Source organism: Motacilla alba, chromosome 5 (genome assembly GCF_015832195.1).
Source record: "Motacilla alba alba isolate MOTALB_02 chromosome 5, Motacilla_alba_V1.0_pri, whole genome shotgun sequence".
NCBI classification, from domain to species: Eukaryota; Metazoa; Chordata; class Aves; order Passeriformes; family Motacillidae; genus Motacilla; species Motacilla alba.
Window position 1 is genome coordinate 8,271,609 of NC_052020.1, and position 25,831 is coordinate 8,297,439.

At 52.0% G+C, this 25,831-nt stretch overlaps 4 protein-coding genes and 1 long non-coding RNA gene across 8 annotated transcripts in view; 3 read left to right on the top strand and 2 right to left on the bottom strand.

Annotated features, from left to right (window-relative positions):
• Positions 1 to 87: 87 nt before the first annotated feature.
• LOC119701832 (mas-related G-protein coupled receptor member A2-like) lies at positions 88 to 1,780 on the bottom strand. Its single transcript, XM_038138982.1, has one exon. The coding sequence runs from the start codon at positions 1,734 to 1,736 to the stop codon at positions 747 to 749; it is 990 nt and encodes a 329-aa protein (XP_037994910.1). The 5' UTR covers positions 1,737 to 1,780; the 3' UTR covers positions 88 to 746.
• Positions 1,781 to 3,344: 1,564 nt separating this feature from the next.
• LOC119701756 (mas-related G-protein coupled receptor member H-like) lies at positions 3,345 to 5,016 on the top strand. Its single transcript, XM_038138850.1, has 2 exons — positions 3,345 to 3,509; positions 3,698 to 5,016. The coding sequence occupies exons 1-2, from the start codon at positions 3,377 to 3,379 to the stop codon at positions 4,735 to 4,737; spliced, it is 1,173 nt and encodes a 390-aa protein (XP_037994778.1). The 5' UTR covers positions 3,345 to 3,376; the 3' UTR covers positions 4,738 to 5,016.
• Positions 5,017 to 6,697: 1,681 nt separating this feature from the next.
• On the top strand, positions 6,698 to 13,191 carry LOC119701260 (mas-related G-protein coupled receptor member H-like). Of its 3 annotated transcripts, XM_038137705.1 has the most exons (3): positions 6,698 to 6,869; positions 9,258 to 9,357; positions 11,897 to 13,191. In XM_038137705.1, the coding sequence occupies exon 3, from the start codon at positions 12,006 to 12,008 to the stop codon at positions 12,924 to 12,926; it is 921 nt and encodes a 306-aa protein (XP_037993633.1). In that variant the 5' UTR covers positions 6,698 to 6,869; positions 9,258 to 9,357; positions 11,897 to 12,005; the 3' UTR covers positions 12,927 to 13,191. The 3 variants fall into 3 exon arrangements, 2 of the variants coding, with proteins under 2 accessions (XP_037993633.1, XP_037993635.1); XR_005257050.1 differs by lacking the exons at positions 9,258 to 9,357; positions 11,897 to 13,191 and adding an exon at positions 7,116 to 7,231; XM_038137707.1 differs by lacking the exons at positions 6,698 to 6,869; positions 9,258 to 9,357 and adding an exon at positions 9,653 to 11,652.
• The window catches only part of LOC119701262, a 30,508-nt gene continuing 17,865 nt past the window's right edge, over positions 13,189 to 25,831 (bottom strand). The window contains exon 3 of the long non-coding RNA XR_005257051.1: positions 13,189 to 14,372. This is a non-coding gene — a long non-coding RNA (uncharacterized LOC119701262). The remainder of the gene's footprint in view (positions 14,373 to 25,831) is intronic.
• Positions 16,584 to 25,511, top strand: LOC119701257 (mas-related G-protein coupled receptor member B4-like). Of its 2 annotated transcripts, none has more exons than XR_005257049.1 (2): positions 16,584 to 18,311; positions 19,628 to 19,749. XR_005257049.1 is itself a non-coding variant. In XM_038137702.1 (2 exons), the coding sequence occupies exon 2, from the start codon at positions 23,903 to 23,905 to the stop codon at positions 24,848 to 24,850; it is 948 nt and encodes a 315-aa protein (XP_037993630.1). In that variant the 5' UTR covers positions 17,731 to 18,311; positions 23,793 to 23,902; the 3' UTR covers positions 24,851 to 25,511. The 2 variants fall into 2 exon arrangements, 1 of the variants encoding a protein (XP_037993630.1); XM_038137702.1 differs by lacking the exon at positions 19,628 to 19,749 and adding an exon at positions 23,793 to 25,511 and having other exon boundaries at positions 17,731 to 18,311.

Below are 25,831 nucleotides of genomic sequence, written 5' to 3' on the forward strand. Positions count from 1 at the left end.
ATTTATCAGCTGATAAAAACATACAGAATGAAAACTCAGAATTTTTTTTTTTTAATTTAAGGCACAGGAAGAACCTTCCAGTCAGTTTCTACTGAAAAAGGACAGAAAAGCCAATTTTATTTTATAACAGCTAATTCCAGATTGGTTTTGCTATAACACTGCTGTGCTTGGGTGAATAACTTTTCCTCCAGTGATTTCAGAGGGAGCAGGAACAGCCCCTGTGTGACTGACCCAAATATTTATGGGGATTTAGCACACCAGGGATATCCTTCTTGATCTCTCCTGTGCAAGCGAATCCTTTGTCATTCTCAATCTTTATTTTTTACTTTCTGATGTACTTTGTTCTTTTTTCTGTTTCTCTCCCATTCATTCTCTTGCTTATTTCCTTTCTTGTTTGTTGTATTTTTAATTTTTCCTTTATTTTTCCTCTCACATTTTTTCCCTTTGCTCTTTCTCTCTCTTTCTCTCTTTTTCCTCTCCATTTTCCCCAAATTGTAATTTTCACCCATCTCTTACCGCCTTACACCCCAAATCCCATCATCACCAAGCCAACACCCTTTGCCCTACTATTTAAGCAGACTTTCCTTCATCAACAGAGATTATTCCCTATGGATGGGGCAGCGAGGGTGGTTCCATGGGGAATAAACACAGCTGGGGAACTGGACCAAGCCTGGCTATGCTGCTTGGAGTGGCCTTGTCTCCAATACTTCAGGCTGTCTCTGAGGTGCCACATGTCCAGAAGTGCCTCACAGAGCTGTCACCTCCACCACAGTGTCCCCAGGGCCGTGGCTGCCCTCGTCACTCCCGGCTTTCTCCTCAAACACCCTCCGCAGAGCGACTCTGACGGAGCGCTGGAAGCGCCGCCGCCGGCAGCTCCCCACCAGCACGTAAATCACCGGGTTGAGGGAGCAGTTCAGCAATGCCAGGAACAAAGAGGGGTCTCCTGGGAGTAAATCATCGGAATCAGGGAGGCTGAGGAAAACCTCCACGCAGAAAGGGATGCCTAAGGCAAAGAACAGCAGGACGTTGAGCAGGATGGCCACAAAGAGCTTCCCTGGCTGCCGCCTCTGGGAGCCACAGCGCAGCTTGAGGAACAGGAACAGGTTGGAAACCAACATCATCAGGGAAAAAACCACGTAAATGGCGAGGGCTACACCTGCAAGGACACTCTCAGAGTCTTCAGTGTAAGTGGAGGTGAGGTAGAGGAAGGAAACAAAAAACCCTGCGAGGACCCAGAGGGCCCCGCTGACGACGCCCGAGAGGTGCCGAGGGCGGTGGCAGCGGTACCAGATGGGACAGAGGACGGAGACGCAGCGCTCCACGCTGAGGGCTGCCAGCAGCCCCAGGCTGCTCAGGTCAAACACTTGGCACAGGAGTTCCACCGCAACTACAAAATCTATGTAGAGCGGAGCAAGATGAAACAAAGATGTGCAAAATGCTACTAAGGTCAAAAAAGCCAAGAGAAGCAGGAGAAAGAGGAGGAGCAGGGAGAAGTCAGCAACAGCCAGATTTAGGATGTAGACTGTGAAAGGGCTCTGCTTTGTGTGGAAGCCCAAGAACCACATGACCACCCCATTCCCTGCCAGCCCACAGAGGGAAATCCCCAGGCACACCCCTGCAAAGGCAATCAGGCTGTGGGAAATGCTGGAGCACTCAGATCTGATTAAGTCCTCCCAATCCTGAGATCCATAAGTGGTGTTGTTCAGGGTGAAGTTTGTTGTGCTGTTCTCCTCCATGGTGAATGATCCTGCTCCCAGCAGCTGCCTTCTCCCTTTTCCACCACCTCCTAGGGAGAGATGGGGAACCAGAGGGAAATAAGGGACATCAGCACTCCCAGCATTTCCCATCTGTCCACACAGCCCCACGCCAGCCCCAGGAAGAACCCCCACCCCTGCAGTGCCCAGGACAGACTCCCAGCCCTCCAGCCCTGACCCTAGACAGGAATCTCCCACCAGGCCATCCCTGGACTCCTACCTCCAGTAGGAACAGCACTGTCACAGCAGCACCGGGAGAAAGGATTTGGGGATGACTGCTGGAACCACTGGCTGTGCTTCAGCCTTGTGCCTCGTGCCTGGGTGCAGCCCTTGGCCCAGAGATCACATCCCATGGTGATGGAGCTCCCCTCACAATCTCCCCACATCAGTGACAGCTTCCCCTCACATGTCCCAGGGACACAGATCTTATCAGGAGGAGGTGGCCATGTCACTGCCTTCCTCTCCTCCCCCCAGTTCTTCATGAGGAGCTGCTGATCTGTTATGATCCCACTAATGCAAGCACTCAGACTTTTGAATTTTAATAATTTACTGGATCAAAAACAATTAAAATGAGAGGACAGCACAGATAATATTATGTCCCTTCAGGTGCTGGGAATCCTGGGTCAAAACCCTCCTCTGGTGAGGGCAGATCCTGTCCATGGAAGGGGTACTCCACTATGATCCATTCAGCTATTACTGGGTTTTCTGAATCCCTCAGAAATTCCAGACCTCATTAGATGCCAACAGAGCCCCTGAGCAGCAGCCAAGGGGATGAGCACTGTCCTTGTGTCCACTTGCTGTGGGAAATCACTAGTGCCCAGACACGGGACTGCACGAGGGCTTTGCCCACAGCCTCTAATCCCATCCTGTCTAATCCCAATCATCAGCCTAATCACCACTGCTGGGCATGTGTCTCCTCAGAGATTAGGTTTGTGGGGTACATGGTGCTGCCAAAGTGCTCTTATCTCCAAGTGGTTCCTGCCACACACCCTCAGCCCTTCACAGCACGGGGACTGGCATTTTAGTGCTTATTTTCTGCCCCTCTTTCATGTGTTTTCCATCTCCTTTGGAGTTGTATCCTGTGCTTCTCATCCCCAGAACTGATGGATGTGTTAATACACAAGGTCCATGTGCTCTCCAGGGTGTCCGGCCTGGAGCTTCAGGATTTGGTGCTAGAGAAAGACTTGAAACAAGGAGAAAACTTAGGCTCAGCATCCATCCATGAGAGGGAGATGGAAAAAGGTGCAACTCCTGGAAGCTTCTCCCAGAATGAAGTTGGAAGAAGTCTTCCAGCACAAGTTACATGTCACTAGAGACACTGAGCAACTTGTGCTGTTGCATGTCAGCACATCAGTGATTTCTCTCTCCTGAAGGTCTCTGGCTCATCTCTCTCACCCCTCTGCCATCCTCCATCCCTGGGAATGACTTATATCCCTTTCTGCATTGATGGATGGACCACCTGGCACATGCAGTGAAAGCCAGAAGCCCCTTGCAGGGTGGGATGACACTGCAAAGTGGCAGAGGAAGGGGGTGATGTGGCCACCTCCTCCTGATAAGATCTCTGTCCATGTGAGGGGAAGCTGTCACTGATGTGGGGAGATTGTGAGGGGAGCTCCATCACCATGGGATGTGATCTCTGGGCCAAGGGCTGCACCCAGGCACGAGGCACAAGGCTGAAGCACAGCCAGTGGTTCCAGCAGCCATCCCCAAATCCTTTCTCCCGGTGCTGCTGTGACAGTGCTGTTCCTACTGGAGGTAGGAGTCCAGGGATGGCCTGGTGGGAGATTCCTGTCTAGGGTCAGGGCTGGAGGGCTGGGAGTCTGTCCTGGGCACTGCAGGGGTGGGGGTTCTTCCTGGGGCTGGCGTGGGGCTGTGTGGACAGATGGGAAATGCTGGGAGTGCTGATGTCCCTTATTTCCCTCTGGTTCCCCATCTCTCCCTAGGAGGTGGTGGAAAAGGGAGAAGGCAGCTGCTGGGAGCAGGATCATTCACCATGGAGGAGAACAGCACAACAAACTTCACCCTGAACAACACCACTTATGGATCTCAGGATTGGGAGGACTTAATCAGATCTGAGTGCTCCAGCATTTCCCACAGCCTGATTGTCTTTGCAGGGGTGTGCCTGGGGATTTCCCTCTGTGGGCTGGCAGGGAATGGGGTGGTCGTGTGGTTCCTGGGCTTCCACACAAAGCAGAGCCCTTTCACAGTCTACATCCTAAATCTGGCTGTTGCTGACTTCTCCCTGCTCCTCCTCTTTCTCCTGCTTCTCTTGGCTTTTCTGACCTTAGTAGCATTTTGCACATCTTTGCTTCCTTTTATTCATCACTATGAGCATTTTGTGTTTGTCCTTGGCTTCCCGTGCCACATGTTTGACCTGAGCAGCCTGGGGCTGCTGGCAGCCCTCAGCGTGGAGCGCTGCGTCTCCGTCCTCTGTCCCATCTGGTACCGCTGCCACCGCCCTCGGCACCTCTCGGGCGTCGTCAGCGGGGCCCTCTGGGTCCTCGCAGGGTTTTTTGTTTCCTTCCTCTACCTCACCTCCACTTACACTGAAGACTCTGAGAGTGTCCTTGCAGGTGTAGCCCTCGCCATTTGCGTGGTTTTTTCCCTGATGATGTTGGTTTCCAACCTGTTCCTGTTCCTCAGGCTACGCTGTGGCTCCCGGAGGCGGCAGCCAGGGAAGCTCTTTGTGGCCATCCTGCTCAACGTCCTGCTGTTCTTTGCTTTAGGCATCCCTTTCTGTGTGGAGGTTTTCCTCAACCTCCCTGCTTCCGGTGATTTATTCCCAGGAGACCCCTCTTTGTTCCTGGCATTGCTGAACTGCTCCCTCAACCCGGTGATTTACGTGCTGGTGGGGAGCTGCCGGCGGCGGCGCTTCCAGCGCTCCGTCAGAGTCGCTCTGCGGAGGGTGTTTGAGGAGAAAGCCGGGAGTGACGAGGGCAGCCACGGCCCTGGGGACACTGTGGTGGAGGTGACAGCTCTGTGAGGCACTTCTGGACATGTGGCACTGGGAGATGTGGTACCTCAGAGACGGCCAGAAGTATTGCAGCGCATGGCCCTGAGCTCAGTCCTGTTCCTGTATTCCCCATGGAATGACCCTCGTTGCCTTGGTCCCAAGGAATAAACTCTGATGTACTGAACTTTATCATTCTGTTACTACCCCTAAATCAGATTTGGATTTTTTCCTTTTGTTTCTTTTCAATCTGGTAACTCCCGCCCCTGATTTTGTTGAATAAACAACATCAGGGCTATGCTGCAGAGCTTGTCCCTGGGAAACAGTGTCAGAAACTGGCTCATTTCCTATTTTCCCATTCTAAAGCCTCTGGATTGTCAGTGAGGAGGGCAGGTACCTGTCTCACACCAGAGCACTTCCTAAGGCTTGTGCCTGCAGAGTCTGGAATGAGCCATCTGTTGACAGTTCCAAGAGCTCCTCATTCCTTCTAGGAAAAGCAGTTTGTCTCTGAGTCAGGTTCCTCTTGGCAACTCTAATCCTGAACTCTTGTCTTTGAACATGTTCATATTGCTACCTTGCCTTCCACTGGTGGATTTTTAGGACTCTGCAGGACAAAACCTATGATTTCTGATTCAAATCGAGTTTAGCCACTTGTATACCACAATTTCAGTGGCACTGGACATTCACCGCACTGTTTCTAAGAGGTATCACACAATAAAATTCTGTGTGTGAGCTGGAGCATAGGCACACAGCAGAGGGATAATTTAGGATTTCAGCAAGGTCATTTCTTCTGAGAAGAGGAAAGTCCATGCTGCTCTCTTGGCTTTAATCCTTAGAAAGTTGCAGGTTTCCTCTCGGTCATCCTCTACACTCCCTTGGCAGTCAGACAGCAGCCTACAGTGAATTCCAAGGAATTCCTAGAAAGGTGACATGAGATGATTCCTACCCAAGCTGACATGTGCCTCAGGGATTTGGGATGCTCCTCCTGCAAACTGCTGGCCCTGGGACCAGAACTGTCACCTCTCTTCCTGCTGACACCGTGTTTGTGTCCCCAGCTATGGAACCTCACATCCCCTCACCAGCCCAGTCCTTTCAAGGGCAAACACTTCATGATCCAGGAGCCGGCAGAGGTCCAGGAGAGGTGGAGACAGGACTTTGGACAAGGGCATGGAGTGACAGGAAAAGGGGGAATGGCTTCCCACTGACAGAGGGTGGGGTCAGATTGGATATTAGGGGAAAAAATCCTTCCCTGTGAGGGTGGTGAGGCCCTGGCACAGGTGGCCTGGAGGGATGGGGTCAGGTAAAAGGAAACACAAGAGCTCCCATGTCTGAGGAGGATGAGCTCTAATGAATGGATGGAAAGGGAATCACAGCAGCCCAAAACCTGGTCCCCAATAGCTTTTATTGCATCATTAAGGGGATTGGCAGTAATTAATGTGAGCACTAAGTGCTGATAACCTGGCAGCAAGCAACTGAGTGCTGTCCTTCCTTTGGGCTGTGTCAGCCTGCAGTAGAATGTCAAAAATGGGAATTCTTGTCTCAGTTGTGCTCCTTTGGGCCCAGGGGAGGTTTTAGCAATGATCCTGGACCTCTTCCCAGAATGGGAGTTCTTTCTGTCAAGCACACAGATAATTCAACAGCACTGCCAGCAATTCCAGCATTCCAGTGCCTCTAGTGCTGGAGGGACAATGACCCCTCAGGGAAGAGAAAGGAGGAATGGTAGGAACCTGTTGGAAGAGAGAAGGCAGTTGGAGAAAGGGACATTCTGCAGGGAAGGAGTGTTTTTAATCAAAAGGAAATGAGGAGCCATTTGCAAAACTCTTAATGTGGACTTTTGACTAAAGCAAATTCCTTTGTGACAAAGAAAAAAAAAATCAAGATAAATATCTCTGAGGGAGTGGAGCTCTGTGGAAGCCAAAGTTGTAAAACCATTTCTGCCTGTTCTATGACCCAGCCGAGCCATGGGAGCAACACCAGGACAGGGCACAGAGAGGAGCCAGCAGGATGGGAATGGGGAGCTCCTGGTGATCTGGGCACTTTCTCCTTCATGTCACTGACCTGCCAGGAGCCGCTTTAGGACATGGATCCCAAAGGAGCAAGAGGCACCAGGAAGCGCCGCTGATCTGCACAGACCCCTTTGCCTGCTGCTGCCCCACAGGGAACAGGTCAGTAGAATGTTTTCCTTCCTCCCTACCGCCCCTTCCTCTCCTCCAGCAGCTGCTCTGTTCCTGCCACCCTCTCCCAGTGACCGCAGTGCCCTCACCAGGACATCTATCCTCTGCCCTGCACTTCCCTTCTGCATCTCCTGCAGAACAGCCCAACCCTCCCACCACTCTCTCCCACCCCACAATTTCCCCTGCCCTCCTCCCCTGCACATCTCACTCCTCCCCACTGAATCCTTCCCACTGCAGGGAGCTGCTGAGGAGCCACATGGTCCATCCCTGGATTCTCCAAGCACTGACTGCCCATCCACTCTGACCACAGCCAGGGCCACATCCCACTGCCTGCCCAGCGTCCATCCATGGAGGGGAGCACTGTGTCCCCATCTCCTGTCTATCCCACTGAAGGAGATGATCTGTGTGAGACAAATGTCACCAGCGTGGCCACCCACAGTGTGACACTGCTCATCTGCCTCTGTGGGCTGGCCGGGAACGGGGCTGTCCTCTGGCTCCTCCATCTGAAAAGTGGTAATTACCGCATCTTTAACCTGGCTGTTGCTGATTTCCTCTTCCTTCTCTTCACAGTCCCCTCCACCCTGCTCTTCCTGGTGGAGGACGTGTCCTGCTCTCCTATCCTGCCCCTGCTGTACCAGAATTTCTTTTTCCAGCTGTCAGTGGTCTCCTACTACTGGGCACTGTTCCAGCTAATTCCCATCAGCAATGTGCTGTATATGTACACGCTCTGCAAGCTCTGCTGCCGCTGTGACCTTCCCGAGCGCCTGTGGTTGGTGGTGGGAAGTGTCCAATACTGGGCCTTCTTTGCTCTCTTCACTGTCATTCTCACGGTGACATTCCTGTGCCCCTCAAAAGAGCAGGAGCACTGCTGGGCAGCTCTCATCTCCATGTATGCCGTCATCCTGCTCCTCTTTGCTGCACCCCTGCTCATTTCTGGCACAATTGACTTCATTAAGGTCAAGCGTGGCTCCCAGCAGCAGCAACCCAAGAGGCGTGACATGGTTATCCACCTCACTGCGCTGGTAACTCTCCTCCTCAGCTTCTGCCATTTCCTGCAGCAGCTCGGTTACATCGATGTGCCCTCCCAGGCTGTTTTCCTGCTCGCCAGCATCAACAGCAGCATCAAACCCTTCATCTACTTCTTGGTGGGGAGTTGGAGGATAAACAACTCCATGTTGAACTGCTGGAGGCACTGTACAGTGTTGGCCCTCAGGGAATCCCTCCAGAGGGTCTTTGAGCAGAAGAAAGAAAAAACTGCCCACAGAAATTATGCCACCAGGGACACAGGGGTCTGAGCCCTATCAGTTTCCACTGCTCTGCTGAAGGACCTCCAGACAGAGGCTGAGGGTTTCCTTGAGCCTCTTGATTAATCAATATCCACAGGATCACCCTCCCTGTGGTGCTGTATTCCTGCAGGAGAAGGGAGCAGGAGCATTGCCTTGGGTGATCTTTGTGGGATGCTCTGCAGGGAGCACACTGGAGCATGGCTTTCCTCCTCCCTCCTGGATCCACGTGGCTCCAAGCAGTGCAGCTGGGCTCTGTGCTGTTCCCAGCTCTATTCCCCATGGAATGACCCTCATGGCCTTGGCTCCAGGGAATGAACTCCATCTCCTTTGGCTCAGCAGATGAGTTTCATGGTGTTTCCATGGATATCTTCCCTGCACTGTACCACATTTAATCCCTGGGGACACTCCCAGCACAGGGTGGCGGTGATTTCCCAGATCCCGGCAGGTCTGGGGCCTCTCTCTGGCAGGAGAGGGGCTGGGACCACAGGCAGCTTCCTTCCTCTTCTTTTTTATTTGACTTTTCTTTTAAACTTTGGAGTTTTTCTAATACGAGTACAGTGTTCATGTCGAAAGTTGCAATGCTGATCTCTGACCATTGCGGGGAGTCGAAGCCCGAAGCGCTGCACAAGCTCCGGGAAGGCGGGACGGAGGAGGAGCTGTGCCGGAAAAGCGGAATCTGAGTGTGGGGGATGGATTACTGGGGGTGGTTTACCAAGAGGGTACAAAGCCTGTTTCTGTTTTGGGCAGTAGGCCTCTGGCTGCGAGTGGGCACCAAGCTCTGTTCCTTTTACCTTGTCCCTTGTTGCAGTTTAATAAATTTCTAAAAATTTCAAGATAGTGAGGCATTGTTTCTCACAGCAAAGAAGAAGACCACTTGATTTGTAGGGAAAATGAAAAAAAATCGAGATCAATAACTCAGAGGCTGTGGAACTCTGTGGAAGCCAAGGATGTAAAACCACTTCTGACTGCCCTGTGACTGCACCGAGCCTTGCAAAACAACAGCTGGACAGGGCACGGAGAGGAGCCAGAGGGACGGGAATGGGGAGCTCCTGGTGATCTGGGCACTTTGTCCCTCATGGCACTGACCTGGCAGGAGCCGCTTTAGGACATGGATCCCAAAGGAGCAAGAGGCACCAGGAAGCGCCGCTGATCTGCACAGACCCCTTTGCCTGCTGCTGCCCCACAGGGAACAGGTCAGTGGAATGTTTTCCTTCCTCCCTACCGCCCCTTCCTCTCCTCCAGCAGCCGCTCTGTTACTGACACCCTCTCCCAGTGACCCCAGTGCCCTCCCCAGCTCCCCCCTCCTCTGCCCTGTGCATCCCGTCTCTATCCTGACACTGAAATCAGATGAAATAAATTTTCTAACACAATGCAAAGCATTAGGAAGCAGGAATTCCGTACCTGCACAGAAGGATCTCTCCCTGATCTGCGTGTGGTGAGACTTTACAACAGGGGTTTTATCCATCATAAGCACACACAGTTATTAACATGTGTTTCTTATCTAATACATAAACATCACTTTTCTAGGACTCATTTCCATGCATTCACCTCCTCCTTGAAGTCCTCTCAAGATCCTGGAGGATCATTCAGAGGGGTCTTGTAGCATCCTATATTGCAACTAGTAAAGTCCAGGGTAAAGAAGCAAAAAGGGCCTTGGCACAGTATCCACAGATGGTGAATTCTGCTGCACGGTGAGATGTTCAGAGTTCCCCCCACCCACACACATGGAGGGTCCAGGATTTAGTCTCTCGGGGCCCGGGGGGCTGGACCTGATCTCAGGGCAGTTCAAAGATCAGGGCCAAAAACTTTAGCTAGTTTTTTCAAGACACCCGCCGCTACACCAAGGTGTATGGAACAGCTCCAGGATGAATTCACCAGGAGCTGAACCTCAGAGCTGCGGCTCTGCAGTGGGATTAACTTTACCAGCATCAGGGAGAAAAGTAAAAGAGTCGAAGGATGCTCTCTGCCTGGTCTCCCAAGATTCCTTTAATCCAGAGATTTGGAAGCAAAAGAGGGACAGCAGCCCTCTAGAGGTTTATAAGTAGGCAAAAACCGGTGGGCAGGTACAAACAGCCGGCCAGTGGGATAACCTTAGGGGAGGAGTAGGGGAGTGGTTTACATCAGGGGTGCATACACCTTAGGGGGAAACAAGCTTGGAACATAGGGAGGGATTTGGAAGCAACCATTATCAGAGAATCCGGATTACGAAACTGAAAGCTAGGGTAACCTCTTGTGTTCACTGAGTGCTGTGATATTAAAGGTGACCTTGCCTTGAGCTTTTCCTTTGGCCACGTGCTCTTGCTTCTTATTACAGAACTTGCCCCAGAACCACTGCAGACCTCCAAATCTGTTTTTGCACTGGCTCCAGCCATGATTACAATCCTGTGTGGTCCTGAGGAGCACATTGGAGCTGGGCTTTCCTCCTCCCTCCTGGGTCCTAGAACCCTATGGCCAGGAGGAGCAGGGACACTGCCGGGGGTCCCAGGTGGAGCAGGGGAGGAGTGGGAATGTCAGGGGAAATAAAATCAGCCCTGGGTGGGTTCTGGGGTGTCAGAGCAGGCTGGAGGGGGCAGGAGAGGGTCAGAGGATGTTGAAGGGGGACTGGATGCTGGCAAAGCCAGAGGACAGCGTGACCAGACAGGCCACTCTCAAATGGGGGAGCAGCTGCTGTCTGGGAAAGCTGTGGGATGTGATAGGATGGGGTGAGGATGGAGAGTGGGGTGGAAATGGAGTGCAGAGATTGGGATAGGATAGGATAGGATAGGATAGGATAGGATAGGATAGGATAGGATAGGATAGGATAGGATAGGATAGGATAGGATAGGATAGGATAGGATAGGATAGGATAGGGACCAGCTCAGCTCTGCTTCCTTGGGCTCAGGGGAGGTATGGGCAATGATCCCAGAGCTCTTCCCAGAATTGGAGCTGCTTCTGAGAGGCACCCAGCTGACTCACCAGCACTTCCAGCACTGCCAGAATTTCAGTGCCACCAGCACCACCAGCATCCCTCTGCTGCTGGAGGGACCATGACCCCTCAGGGAAGAGAAACAAGGAATGGTAGAAAGCTGTCAGGAGAGGGAAGGCAGTTGGAGAAAGGAACAATGTGCAGGAATGGAATGTTTCTAATCAGGAGAAAATAAAGCGGCATTTGTAAAATATTTCATTTTGAGCTTTTGACAAGACTCACTTCCTCTGTAGCAAAAACCCAAAGATAAATATCTCGGAGGAAGTTCTGACGTAGCCAAAGCTGCAATTTCTGACTCCGCTGTGACTCCACCAAGCCCTGGGGAGCAACACCAGGACAGGGCACAGAGAGGAGCCAGAGGGACAGGAATGGGGAGCTCCTGGTGATCTGGGCACTTTGTCCTTCATGTCACTGACCTGGCAGGAGCCGCTTTAGGACATGGATCCCAAAGGAGCAAGAGGCACCAGGAAGTGCCACTGATCTGCACAGACCCCTTTGCCTGCTGCTGCCCCACAGGGAACAGGTCAGTGGAATGTTTTCCTTCCTCCCTACCACCCCTTCCTCTCCTCCAGCAGCTGCTCTGTTCCTGCCACCCTCTCCCAGCGCCCACAGTGCCCTCCCCAACTCCTCCCTCCTCTGCCCTGAGCTTTGCTTTCAAATTCCCTGCCAAACAGCCCAGCCTTACTGCCTCCTCTATGAATCCACAATTTCCACTGCCCTCCTCCCCTGCACATCTCACTCCTCCCCACTGAATCCCTCCACTGCAGGGAGCTGCTGAGGAGCCACATGGTCCATCCCTGGATTCTCCAAGCACTGACTGCCCATCCACTCTGACCACAGCCAGGCCACATCCCACTGCCTGCCCAGCGTCCATCCATGGAGGGGAGCACCGTGTCCCCATCTCCTGCCTCACCCACTGAAGGAGATGATCTGTGTGAGATAGATGTCACCACCGTGGCCATACACAATGTGGCACTACTTATCTGCATCTGTGGGCTGGCTGGGAATGGGGCTGTCATCGGCCTCCTCAACCTGAAAACCCTGAACTACGGCATCTTTGACCTGGCTGTTGCTGATTTCCTCTTCCTCGTCTTTGCGGTCCCCTCCGCCCTCCTCTTCCTGGTGGAGGACGTGTCCTGCTCTCGTATAGTGCCCCTGCTGTACCTCAGTTTCCTTTTCCATCTGTCAGTGGTCTCCTGCTACTGGGGGCTGTTTCGACTGATGCTCAACAGCAATGTGCTATATATGTACAAGCTCTGGAAGCTCTATTGGCATTACGACCTTCCTGAGCGACTGGTGTGGGTGGTGGAGAGTGTCCAATACTCTGCCTTCTTTGCTCTGTTTGCTGTCATTCCTGCAGTGACATTCCTGTGCCCTTCACATGAGCGGGAGCACTGCCGTGTGCCTCTCATCTCCATGTACAGCCTCATCCTGCTCCTCTTTGTTGCACCTGTGGTAATTTCCAGCTCAATCGATTTCATTAAGGCCAAGTGGGGCTCCCAGCAGCAGCAACCCAAGAGGCGCGACATCGTTATTGTCATCACTGTGCTCTTCACTCTCCTCCTCAGTTTCTGCAATTTCCTGCAGCAGCTCGGTTACATCGATGTGTCCTCCCAGACTGTTTTCCTGCTCACCTGCATCCACAGCAGCATCAAACCCTTCATTTACTTCTTGGCAGGGAGATGCAGGAGGCCCTTCTCCGTAGATTCTCTTTGGCTCTCCCTCCAGAGAGTCTTTGAGGAGCCAAAATTAAAAACTGACGACAGTGATGATAGCACCACAGACACAGCAGTCTGAGCCTGCTGATCCCTTCCACTGCTCTGCAGAAGGACCCCAGGAGAGTAGCTGAGGGTTTCCGTGAGCAACCTGATTAATCAATAGCCACGGGATCAGCCTCCCTGTGGTGCTGTATTCCTGCAGGACAAGGGAGCAGGGGCATTGCCTTGGGTGATCTTTGTGGGATGCTCTGCAGGGAGCACACTGGAGCATGGCTTTCCTCCTCCCTCCTGGATCCACATGGCTCCAAGCAGTGCAGCTGGGTTCTGTGCTGTTCCCCAGCTCTATTCCCCATGGAATGACCCTCATGGACTCAGCCCCAGGGAATGAACTCCATCTCCTTTGGCTCAGCTGATGAGTCTCATGGTGTTTGCAGGGAGCTCTTGCCTGCAGAGAATGGGAAACATTAATCCCTGGGGACACTCCCAGCATGGAGTGGTGATGAGTTCCCAAATCCCTGCAGGGCTGGTGCCTCTCTCTGGCAGGAGAGGGGCTGGGATCACATGGAGCATCCTTCCCCTTCTGTCCAGCAGAGCCAGCCCTGCATTCCCAGCTGATGGGAAGGGACACCAGGTAGGGCTGCAGAGCTGGGGAGGGACAGCAACATTCCCTTATCCTTTCAGTGTGGATTTGACGGATTCTTCAATTCTAGAATTAAATCCTTCTGAATGAAGTGTTTGTCAATAGTGAACTCTACTGAACTCCTGTGCCTGTATCCAGAAAGTACATGGAATTTGGAAATTCCCATCACCAGATGCTTGGACCATTTAATGGCACAGAGATTAGGGGGTTATGCTGCTCTTCTGCAGAATGGGGCCATCCATCCTCTGGTTCCTCAGCATCAGTGTCCAAGGAAACCTTGACCACCTCCCTCCTGAACCTGGCCCCCCTCAGGAGGAGCTGAACAGCGACTCTGCACAGCAGCTTCAGCCACAGTCCCGGCTGTAGGGATCTTTGTCATTCTGTAACTGCCCCTCAATCAGATCTGGATTTATGTCTTTTGTTTGATTCCAATGTGGTACAACTGAGTGTAGGACATGGGGTTCTAATTGTTAAGGTTGCCAAGGCCTGTGCTGACCAGAAGGCCCTGAGGGAAAGGCCCAGCTGCGGCTGGGTGCGGGGAGTCGGCTGAGGGCTGAGAGGCAATCGGGGTGAGGGGAGAGTCAGATGGGAGTGAGATGGTGATTGGCTGCAGGAACATGTGGACAGCGTATGAGCCGGAAGCTGATTGGATGGTAGGGCAGGTGGATATTGTATGAACAGCAAGCTGATTGGATGGTAGGACACGATAGCAGCACTGCAGCTGAGCCAGCCAATGGGTGCCCTCCTTCTGTTAAGTTCTGTTAGGCCTTGGTTTGGTTTCCATTATGTCAGGTTGAGGTTAAAGGTATAAACAGCGGCCTATTTTTATAATAAAGCGATCTCCTTCGGATACATAAGGGGGTCCGTGTTGCTTTGTTCCAAGTGCTACAAATGACCCTAGAATTTGTTGAATAAACAACATCCAGAGCCTGTGCCTGTTAAACAGTGTCCAGAATGGCTCATTTCCTTCTTTTATCCCATTCTAAAGCCTCTGGCTTGTCTGTGAGCAGGGCAGGTACCTGTCTCATACCAGAGCCCTTCCTAAGGCACGTGCCTGCAATGGTTGGGATGATGTTGGCAGTGCCAAGAGCCACTCATTCCTCCTGGGAAAGACCTGGGCAGCAGCCACATCTCTTGCTCAAGGGGAAGTTGTGCCTCCATTTCCCACTGCCTTAAATCCAGGGGAAACCAAAGTGCCACTGCTTCTGGAAAGGGAAGTGAGAGGGAAAGCCATGGGTGGAGTCAGGCTTTGAGACACACATGAGGTCAAACACCTAAGGAGCATTTATTCACAGAGTTGTTAATAATTAACAGAAGAGAGAGACTTTGACATCTGAGAGGGTTTTTCTCTCCCTGTCTCCTGTTTTCCTGTACATTGGAAAGCAGAACCTTTCCACGGTGGAACCTCTTATCCAAGGAAGAACAACTGAGCCAGGGGGTTTCTCGCAAGGCAACTGCAGGAGGATCATGATCCTCCAATGCACTTTTTCTACTTCCCAGCACCTTCCTTGTCCCCTGTGTCAACCAGGCCACACCCTACCTGAGCTTCCTTTCAAAAGAGCAAAGACTTCAAAGCAAATGTTTTCCTGGATGTCCCTGCCCAAGGCAGAAGGAGAGATGGAATGAGATGGTCTCCAAGGTTCCTTCCAACCCAAACCATTCCATGAGGATTCCTCACGTCATTCAGTGTAACCCCAGGAAGGAGTTCCCCTGCTGCACACAGCACCAGCCTGAGAGAGCTCAAGGAGCATTTGAACAAAACAGGCTGGGATGGTTGGCATGTCCTGTGCAGGGCCAGGAGCTGAACTCCATGATCCTTGTGGCTCCCTTCCTACTCTGGGTATTTTACAGCTCTATTTTATGATGCTTCTCTTTCATGATGATTGCACGGTGTTGTCGCTATTCCCTGGCTCTGGCACATCCTCAAAAGCCCTCTGCAAGGCCACACTAACAGAGGGGGTGAATCCCTGTGCACAGCTCCCAGCCAGGCAGTCAGCCAGAGGGAGGGCACTGCTGTGGGCCGAGGAGCCAGAGCACAGCCCCGTTCCCACCATCCCACACAGGCACAGCAGCAGCAGCAGCAGCGTGACAGGCGCTTTGCTCCAGTGCCTGTTGGCACACTGGGTCCAGTTGTCGTGGCTCTCCTCATTCCAGCTCCCCTTGGATGCCTTCCCAGCGGACTGGCTCCAGCAGGCAGGGCTGGCTCCCTCCGTGGCAGGGCACAAAGTGCTCATGGGGACACCTCTGCTGCTTCTCCTCCCCTCACACAGCTGCAGGGGTGACAAACACACACACCAGAGCAGGGCTGCTGTCCCCCAAACGTGGCATTTCCATCTTTTCCCACCCACAGCTTCCATGTGGAGCAGCACAGGGACGGGTGAGGGACCGGACAAATGGCAAGTAGGATGTGGGAGCCTGGTCTGGCGTGCCTGGCACAAAAGCCAGGGAGATCCCTCCTTCCTGGCTGTGGACAGGACAGAGCTGGAGGAGGAAAACAATTGCAGAAGGAGAGGATTGCCCATGGAGATAGCCCAGAGCAAATGGCTTTGGGATGGATCTGACCTGGACTCTCAGGGGTCTGTTGATATCACTCAGCTGCTAGAGGATTCCTTCAGCAGGACACTCATTTCAATATTCCCTCCCTTTTCCCTCAGTATTTCTAGCTTTCAATTCCCCACAGACCTCAATTCTGCCCCCAAAATCAATAGCCAGGTTCCACCCAATGAGGGGGCACTGATTAGGGTGAAAGAGAAGAGCCTGACCTTGTTTCCTCTCGCAGCCTGGAGAACTTCCCCGCAGTGCACTCTCCTCACCTCCCACCCTGCAGCTGCTGTCCCTGGCTCGGGATCTTCAGGAGGTTCCCTGCAATGCTCCCTTGGGAAAGGGGAGCCCAGCCCGCGGGCTGAGCCCCAGCAGCGTCCGGCGCGGGCTCTGTCCCAGCTCCTGCCACAGCCCCCTGTTCTCCGGGCTGGCTCGTGTTCTCCAGGGCTCTCACAAACAGGCAGCTGCTTCAGAGCCTGCCACGGGATCAGGGCTCTGCTCCTCATCTGCTCTTCACTCTGGGCAGGAAATGAGCAACAGGAGACAGCCTCAGCAACCAGACCTACGGCCAAAGCAGTTTGTCTCCAGGTCAGCTTCTCTTCCATTTTAAAGCAACCCCACTCCCAAAATCCTGTCTTTTGAACTGGTTGATCTTGACCCCTCTCTCTTCCCTGGGGACCTGCACTACTTTGTTTACGCCCCTGCACTACATATGTGCTGTGAAACTTTGATTTCTGATTCAAATCTAGTTTAGCCACTTGTATACCACAATTTCAGTGGTACTTCACCTTCACCACGCAGTTTCCAAGAAGATTTGTGCAATAATCAATTCTGTGTATGAGCTGGAGCACTGGCACACAGCAGAGGGATGATTTAGGATTTCAGCAAAGACATTTCTTCTGAGAAGAGGCAAATCCATGCTGCTCTCTTGGCTTTAATCCTTAGAAAGTTGCAGGTTTCCTCTCGGTCATCCTCTACACTCCCTTGGCAGTCAGACAGCAGCCTACAGTGAATTCCAAGGAATTCCTAGAAAGGTGACATGAGATGATTCCTACCCAAGCTGACATGTGCCTCAGGGATTTGGGATGCTCCTCCTGCAAACTGCTGGCCCTGGGGCCAGGACTGTCACCTCTCTTCCTGCTGACACCGTGTTTGTGTCCCCAGCCATGGAATCTCACATCCCCTCACCAGCCCAGTCCTTTCAAGGACAAACACTTCATGATCCAGGAGATAATGGGGCTCCAGGAGAGGTGGGGAGGGACTTTAGATATGGTCATGGAGTGACAGGACAAGGGGGAATGGATTCCCACTGACAGAGGGTGGGGTCAGATTGGATATTAGGGGAAAATCCTTCCCTGTGAGGGTGGTGAGCCCCTGGCACAGGTGGCCTGGAGGGATGGGGTCAGGTAAAAGCAACCAGGTAAAAACAAAGAGTGCTCCCATGTCTGAGGAGGACGAGGATGAGCTCCAATGAAGGGCTGGAAAGGGAATCACAGCACCTCAAAACCTGGTCCCTGATAGCTTTCATTGCATCATCAAGGAGATTGGTAGGAATTAGGGTAGGCTCTAAGTGCTGATGACCTGGCTGCAACCAACTGAGTGCTGTCCTTCCCTTCGGCTGTGTCAGCCTGCATTGGAATGCAGGAAATGGGAATTCCCAGTTCAGTTTGCTTTCTTGGAGCCAGGGAAGGTTTTGGCAATGATCCAGGATCTCAGCCCAGAATGGGAGTTGTTTCTGAGAATCACTCAGATGCTTGAGCAGAGCTGTGAGCACTCCCAGCACTGCCGGCATTCCAGTGCCACCAGCAGCACCAGCAGCTCTCTGCTGCTGGAGGGACAGTGAGCCCTCAGGGTAAATAAAGGAGGAATGGTAGAAATCTGCTGAGACAGGGAAAGCATTTGGAGAAGGTCACATTTGGAAGAGTGTTTCTAATCAGGAGGAAATGAGGAGCCACTCAAAGATATCTGCATGTTGAGCTACTTCCTCTATGGCAGAAAAAAAAAGTCAAGACAAATAACTCCGAGGAAGTGAAATTCTGACGTAGCCAAAGATTAAATTTCCGATTCTCCCGCCGAGCCTTGCGAAACAACGCTGGGACAGGGAAGAGAGAGAGCCAGCAGGATGGGAGTGGGGAGCTCCTGGTGATCTGGGCACTTTGTCCTTCATGGCACTGACCTGGCAGGAGCCGCTTTAGGACATGGATCCCAAAGGAGCAAGAGGCACCAGGAAGCGCCGCTGATCTGCACAGACCCCTTTGCCTGCTGCTGCCCCACAGGGAACAGGTCAGTGGAATGTTTTCCATCCTCCCTACCGCCCCTTCCTCTCCTCCAGCAGCTGCTCTGTTCCTGCCACCCTCTCCCAGTGACCGCAGTGCCCTCACCAGCTCCTCTCTCTTCTCCTGTGCATCCCATCTGTGTCCTAATACTGAAATGGGCCAGAACAAACTTTCTAACACAATGCAAAGCATGAGGAAGCAGGAATGCTTTAACTGCACTGGACACACATGGATCTCTTCTTTTATTGTGTGTATGGTGAGACTTTACAACAGGGTATTCATCCATTATAACCACATGTAGCTATTGAAACGCTTTTCTTATCTAACACATGAACATAATTTTCCTTGAACTCATTTCAACGCATCCACCTCCTCCTCAAAGTCCTTTATGTCATCCTGGAGATTTATTAAGAGGGGTCTCTCTGGTGGTCATGTTCAATGAATGCTGCCATATTAAAGGTAGCCCTGCCTTGAACTTTTCCTCTGGCCATGCACTGTTGCTTCTTGTTCCAGAATGAGCCCCAAAACCACTGCAGACCTCCTTATCTGTTTCTGCACTGGTTCCTGCCACGTTTGTCATCCTGTGTGCCAGCCTTTACATCCTGTGAGAAACAACCACCCATTTTTAAAATTTTTAAAGGTTTATTAAACCTTAACCAAAAAACACAACAAAAGGACTAAATAAGGAGAAGCAGGCCTGGGAGCTTCCCTCATGGCTGAGCACCACGTGGCTGGCTCATCTTCAAGATGGATGCTTCACCTTTGATACCCTGGGGAGTTGCATCAGCTACACCTGGCCCCTCCCAAAGTCTGTCAGTCAATTCTTCTTTGCTGTTTATTGGTGGAGCCTGCTTTCTTGCACCTTGATTGGAGAGCCAGGTGTATTCGTGCTGCATTCCCTGCTCCCATATTAAGTGTTTGTACACCCCTTCTTTCTACCTGTCCTAGATGACTCAGGCACTCTGATGGCAACAATACCGAGGGGGGAGAAGGCAACTGTGAGGAGAACAGGGGACATCTAAACAACAGACTACAATAACAAAATTATACATCAGTAAAGCTTCTCTTAATATTCACACTGTATTCATCCCTTAACTGTGAGAGCCAATCATCTCATTAGCCATCTATAACTCATCCTTTTGAACTTTCGCCACTTTGCTTTTGAACAACTTCAGAAAAACTGAAAATGTTTATTCTCTATGTTCTTTCTCAGCCTCCTGCCCAAGAGCCCAAACCACACAACTCCCTCTCTTACCCCACCATTTCCACTGCCCTCCTCCCCTGCACATCTCACTCCTCCCCACTGAATCCTTCCCACTGCAGGGAGCTGCTGAGGAGCCGCATGGTCCATCCCTGGATTCTCCAAGCACTGACTCCCCATCCACTCTGACCACAGCCAGGGGCCACATCCCACTGCCTGCCCAGCGTCCATCCATGGAGGGGACCACCGTGTCCCCCCCTGCCAACTCACCCACTGAAGGAGATAATCTGTGTGACATACATGTCACCGATGTGGCCATCCACAGTGTGACACTGCTCATCTGCCTCTGTGGGCTGGCCGGGAACGGGGCTGTCATCTGGGTCCTCGGGTTCCCCATCTAGAGGGACCACCATGAAACCCATCACTGCCTACATCCTTGACCTGGCCATCATCAACTTCCTCTTCCTCATCTTCATGGTCCCCTCCCCTCTGCTCCTCCTGCTGGAGGATTTCTCCTGCTCCTCCATCATGTCCCCAGCATACACAGGCTTCCTTTTCCTCCTCTTTGTGATGTTCTACAGCGTAGGGCTGTTCCGGCTGACAGCCATCAGCATCGAGAGGTGCAGGTCCAGCCTCTCCCCTCGTGGGCTCTTCTGCCACTTTCCCCAGGGCCTCTCATGGGTGGTGGTGAGTGCCGGGCTCTGGGCCCTTTCCATCACTGTCATCGCTGCCATTTCTGTGGTGACTTCCCTCTGCGAGTCACAGGAACACAAGCACTGCCAGTGGGCTCTCATCTGCCTGTACATCCTCAGCTTCCTCATCTTTGCCCCGTCCGTGGTCATTTCCAGCACAATCCTCTTCATTCATTTCAAGGGTCACTCCCAGCTGCAGCAATTCAAGAAGCTTGATATCATTGTCTTCCTCGCTGTGCTCTTCACTCTCCCCCTCAGTCTCTGGAATTTCCTGCAGCAGCTCGGCTACACCACTGTGTCCCACCAGGTTGTTCTCCTGTTTGCCAGCATGCACAGCAGCATCAACCCCTTCATCTACATCTCAGTAACAAAGTGCTGGAGGAACTGCTCCATGGAGTCCCTCAGGGAGCACCTCCAGAGGGTCTTTGAGGAGCCAGAAGAAAGCAGTGCCCCCAGTAATGATGCCACCAGGGACACGGGGGTCTGAGCCTGTTGAACCCTTCCCCTGCCCCCATGCAGGACCATGGGGCAGTGACTCAGGATCACCCTGCCACCTTTATTCCTGCAGGAGAAGGGAGCAGGGGCACTGACAAGGGCCATGTGGGGCAGTGCTCTGCAGGAAGCACATGGCAGCATGGCTGTGCTCCTCCCTCACTGGTTCTAGAGCAATATTCACCAAACAGATCCTTCCCAACATGGCTGTGATCCCAAAATTCCCCCTGGCACCTGGTTCCTGCATCCCACTGAGGTCTGATATCACTGAACAGCACCGTGAACCCTGAGCTGCCTTTGCCCCCTCTGCCAGCGCTTCCCAGCTTCCTCTGGCTGCTGCTGCCAGCTGGGAATGTGGCTGGAGGGAGGGGACAGAGAGGTAGTTAGCCAGGAATTTTGTGATTGTTCAGAAATTTCTGTCATGAACTATGTCTAATTAGTCAAGGCATTTTGACTGTGGTTTTTTAGCTGGTTTTGATTTCGATCTGTGTAGGCTGAGTGTCAGTCGAAAACTCTTATCGCCCCTTTAGAGAACTTACTCAATAGTTGGGGAAAAAAATTAAATAAAGTATTTTTAACTGGTTATCATATTGGATATGATAATTGGAAATTAATTGGATGTCATAGAGTAAGAAGGATATCTTGAGAGAATTAGGAATTCAGGGGCTCATACACAACAGAAGACTTGATTAATAAATTTCAAGAGATAAATTGCAATGGCAATGTGAGAGCCATTTCCTAGGCTTGTACACCTCAGAAAACTTAATCAGTGGTAACTGTCTACCCAAGAAATCAAATTATTAAAACTTTGGTTTGCTAGAAAAAAAAACAAAACAGGTTATCCATTAAACTAAGAGAGACAACATATTCTGGTAGTAAAAAAAGAAACAAACAACCTATACCATGATGTAAAAAATTTGGAGCACTTTTGAGACTCTCTATACAAAAATCCTGGATGTTATAGTGTATAAAAAAGCTTGAAAAGTGCTGTTCCTTCGAACATGTCTATGGCAAATATATTTCCAATATGTTCACAATTTTGACTCAAAAATGTTATTAGTCTAATAGAATTTTGCTGTTAGACTAAAATGTCTTGCTTTCTGACCGGACACACCAATGGTTTCTGGTCCCTGGCATGATCCCCAGTGCCCTCAGCTGGGCTGGTAGAGACTGCATAGCCTAGGGGCACAGCATTCCCCACCCCGAGTGCTCTGTGAGTGTCACAGCAAAGATCTCCAAAGAGATATTTAATTTTTAATTTTGTGAGCCAGGTGCAAAGGTCTCGCTGCCTTCAGAAATTCTTCCTCTCCGCTGCCTTCAGCTGCTCCCTCAGCTGGCTCAGATGGTGCAGCAGCAAGGAGAGGAGGAGGCCGTGGTCCTCAGCACAGCCACCCCCTTCCAGGAGCAGGGTGACACCTGTGTTTGTCACCATGGGCTCCACGGGGCATCACCCCTCCTCCCTGGGGCTTTGCAGAGATCACCAGCCCCACCACATCCCACACCTTCCCACCACATCTCCCCACCAGCTCCATCATGTCCCACGCCTCCCACACCAACCTCCCATCCCACTCCCCATGCAGCCCACCCGCCTCCCGTCCTTCCCATCCCTCCCAGCCCCGTGCCTGAGGCTCCAGTCCCTCCCCACGGGCTGCTCACCCCAGGCTGCCCCGGAAGGCTTTGGGGCTGTGTTTCTCCTGGAGATGCCCCTCCCCAGCTCCATCCCTGTGTCCAGCCCCCCAGCCTCCTTTGGAGAGAAACAAGAGGCAGTAGAGGGATGGCTCCACTGCTGTTCATTGGGGCAGGGAAGCATGGAATTGCCAGGAGCAGCAGAAACACTGCTGGGGCTCCCGTGTGGGGCAGGAGAGGAGCGGGGCTGTCTGGAGGGGAAGGCAGCCTGGGGGGAATTTCTGGAGGATGTCAGAGGGGGGCACGATGCCTTAGGATTTCAGCCTTTCTATTTTTCAAATCCTGCACTGCATGAGTGCATAACTAAACTCCATGTAAAGTGTTAGTTAACTGTCTTCACCTTTATGGTCAGATAACACCATCCCTCTAGGCCTGAAATTCAAGGACACTCGAGTGCCTCAGGCCCAGAAAAGTACAGACAAAAGTGAATTGGGGGAGGGCAAACTGGGGGTAAATGACTCCCTTACCTGAAGCTGTTACTGGAGGATTAACCCCTGATTTGTAAATGGAGACCAAACTCATACCTGTCTGAAAATCTCGTGACCATTGTCCATTTTGGGTGTAGCCCCTCTCGGAGGCTTGGACTGCCCAAGGTGAACCTTTTGAAGGCCTTTCATGAATGCCTGCTTTTATTCTCTTCACCTTGTCTGGCCTGTGCTCTCGGGAGCCACCCCAAGGCATCAGGCAGACAGGGGCTGGAGCGGGCAGGAGGGCTCTGGGTGCCACCAATCCCAAATATCCCACTGGACAGCAGCAGAGCCCAACAGGCCACACCTGCAGCCAGGGAGGGGCCTCCGACTGGGAAACTATCGGGATGGGATGGGATTAGGTAAGGAAGTATTAGGTAGCAGGACAAGCAGAAGTGTCTCTCCTTATTTCTGTGTGTGTTGTGAGACTTTACAACCTTGTTTTTATCCACTATAACCATACCTAGACATTAAAAAATTGTTCTTGTCTAGTACATATGCAACCTTTTCCTAGAACTCATTTCCATGCACCCACTTCCCACTGAATGTCCTTTCCTGGCCCTGGATGATCATTGAGAGGAGTCTCTGGAGGTGGTATTCACTGAGTGCTGTGATATTAAATGTGACCCTGCCTTGAACTTTTCCTCTGGCCACGTGCTCATGCTTCATGTTATGGAACTTGCCGCAAAATACTGTGGGCCTCGTTATTGCTGTCCCCAGTGCTTCCAGCCACGTTTACCATCCTGTGTCCACACATTTATATCCTTTTCTCTTTCTGCCTGGTTAGTTTGTAAGCAACTTCATGTGAAGTGAAAATGTTTATTATCTCTTACTTATCAATCCCATGCAAAGCAGCCCAACCCTCCCACCTGCCTCTCCCACCCCACCCTTTCTTCTGCCCTCCTCCCCTGCACCTCTCACTCCTCCCCACTGAATCCTTCCCACTACAGGGCCTGATGAGGAGCCACATGGTCCATCCCTGGATTCTCCAAGCACTGACTGCCCATCCACTCTGACCAGAGCCCGGGGCCACATCCCACTGCCTGCCCAGCGTCCATCCATGGAGGGGACCACCATGTCCCCACCTCCTGCCTTACCCAGTGAAGGAGACGATCTGTGTGAGACAGATGTCACCAATGTGGCCATACACAGTGTGACACTGCTCATCTCCCTCTCTGGGCTGGCTGGGAACGGGGCTGTCATCAGCCTCCTCAACCTGAAAAGCCGTAACTATGGCATCTTTGACTTGGCTGTCACCGACTTCCTCTTCCTTCTCTTCACAGTCCTCTCTGCCCTCCTCTTTCTGGTGGAGGATGTGTCCTGCTCTCCTATCATGCCCCGGCTATACGTGCAGTTTTTTTTTGAACTGTCAGTGACCTCCTATTACTGGGCACTGTTCTGGCTGATGGTCAACAGCCCCGTGCGGTATACGTACAAGGTATGGAAGTTGTGCTGCCACTGGGACCCTCCTGAGCGCATGTGGTTGGTGGTTAACAGTGTCAAATCCTATGCCTTCTTTGCTCTCTTCACTGTCATTCCCACGGTGACATTCCTGTGCCCATCATATGAGCAGGAGCGCTGCCGGGCGGCTTTCATCTCTGTGTACACTCTCATCCTGCTCCTCTTTGCTGCACCCGTGGTCATTTCCAGCACAATTGATTTCATTCAGGCCAAGAGGGGCTCCCAGCAGCAGCAACCCAAGAGGCGTGACATCGGTATTGTCATCACTGTGCTCTTCACTCTCCTTCTCAGCCTCTGCAATTTCCTGCAGCAGCTCGGTTACATCGATGTGTCCTCCCACGTTGTTTTCCTGCTCACCTGCATCAACAGCAGCATCAAACCCTTCATCTACTTCTTGGCAGGGAGCTGCTGGATGCCGTGCTCCATGGTGAGATGCTGGAGGCTCTGTACAGTAGGATCCCTCCAGCTCTCCCTCCAGAGGGTCTTTGAGGAGCAGAAAGAAAAAACTGACTACAGCAATGATGACCCCAGGGACACAGGGGTCTGAGCCTGCTCATACCTTCCACTGCTCTGCTGAAGGACCTCCACACAGAGGCTGAGGGTTTCCTTGAGTCACCTGATTAATCAATACCCACAGGATCACCCTCCCTGTGGTGCTGTATTCCTGCAGGAGAAGGGAGCAGGAGCATTGCCTTGGGTGATTTTTGTGGATGCTCTACAGGGTGCACACTGGAGCATGGCTTTCCTCCTCCCTCCTGGATCCACATGGCTCCAAGCAGTGCAGCTGGGCTCTGTGCTGTTCCCAGCTCTCTTCCCCATGGAATGACCCTGATGGCCTGGCCCCAGGGAATGAACTCCATCTCCTTTGGCTCATGGTGTTTTCAGGGAGCTCTTGCCTGCAAAGAATGGGACACCTTAATCCCTGGGGACACTCCCAGAACAGGGTGGTGATGATGAGTTCCCAAATCCCTGCAGGGCTGGTGCCTCTCAATGGCAGGAGAGGGGCTGGGATCACACGGAGCATCCTATCCTTGCCCTTCTGACCAGCTGTCCTGGTTCAGGGCAAATTTGGAAATGAACTCCCAGAGAGGTTCCTCTAGAAAAGCAGATTTAATTTGCCCCTCCCCCAACTGATTTGGGAAAAATACCTCCTTGGAGAAAAGTGGAAAAAACTGTTTATTAAAGAATAAAACCTAAACAATATTAAACAATCAAAACTCTTGCTGCTTCAGAAGAGATGACAAATTCAGAAAAGTACCCTCCCCGGGTTGCAGCTCCGCTCACTCAGTCTCTTATGAGTCCCTCAGATGCTGGAAATGCCATGGCCCAAGCCCAGCCCTGTGGGCCACAGGTGCGAGCTGCCGGTGCTCCTCTGGGTGTTCAGTCCAGAGCAGATTTAAATAGGTCCAAAGAAAAGGGAAAAAAAAAACAAAACCAAACCGACAGTCCAGAGAACTTCTTTGCCTCATCTAGCTAAAACTAACTAAAAACAAAGGAGAGCTCTGTCCTGCTGTCTGTTCATCTGCAG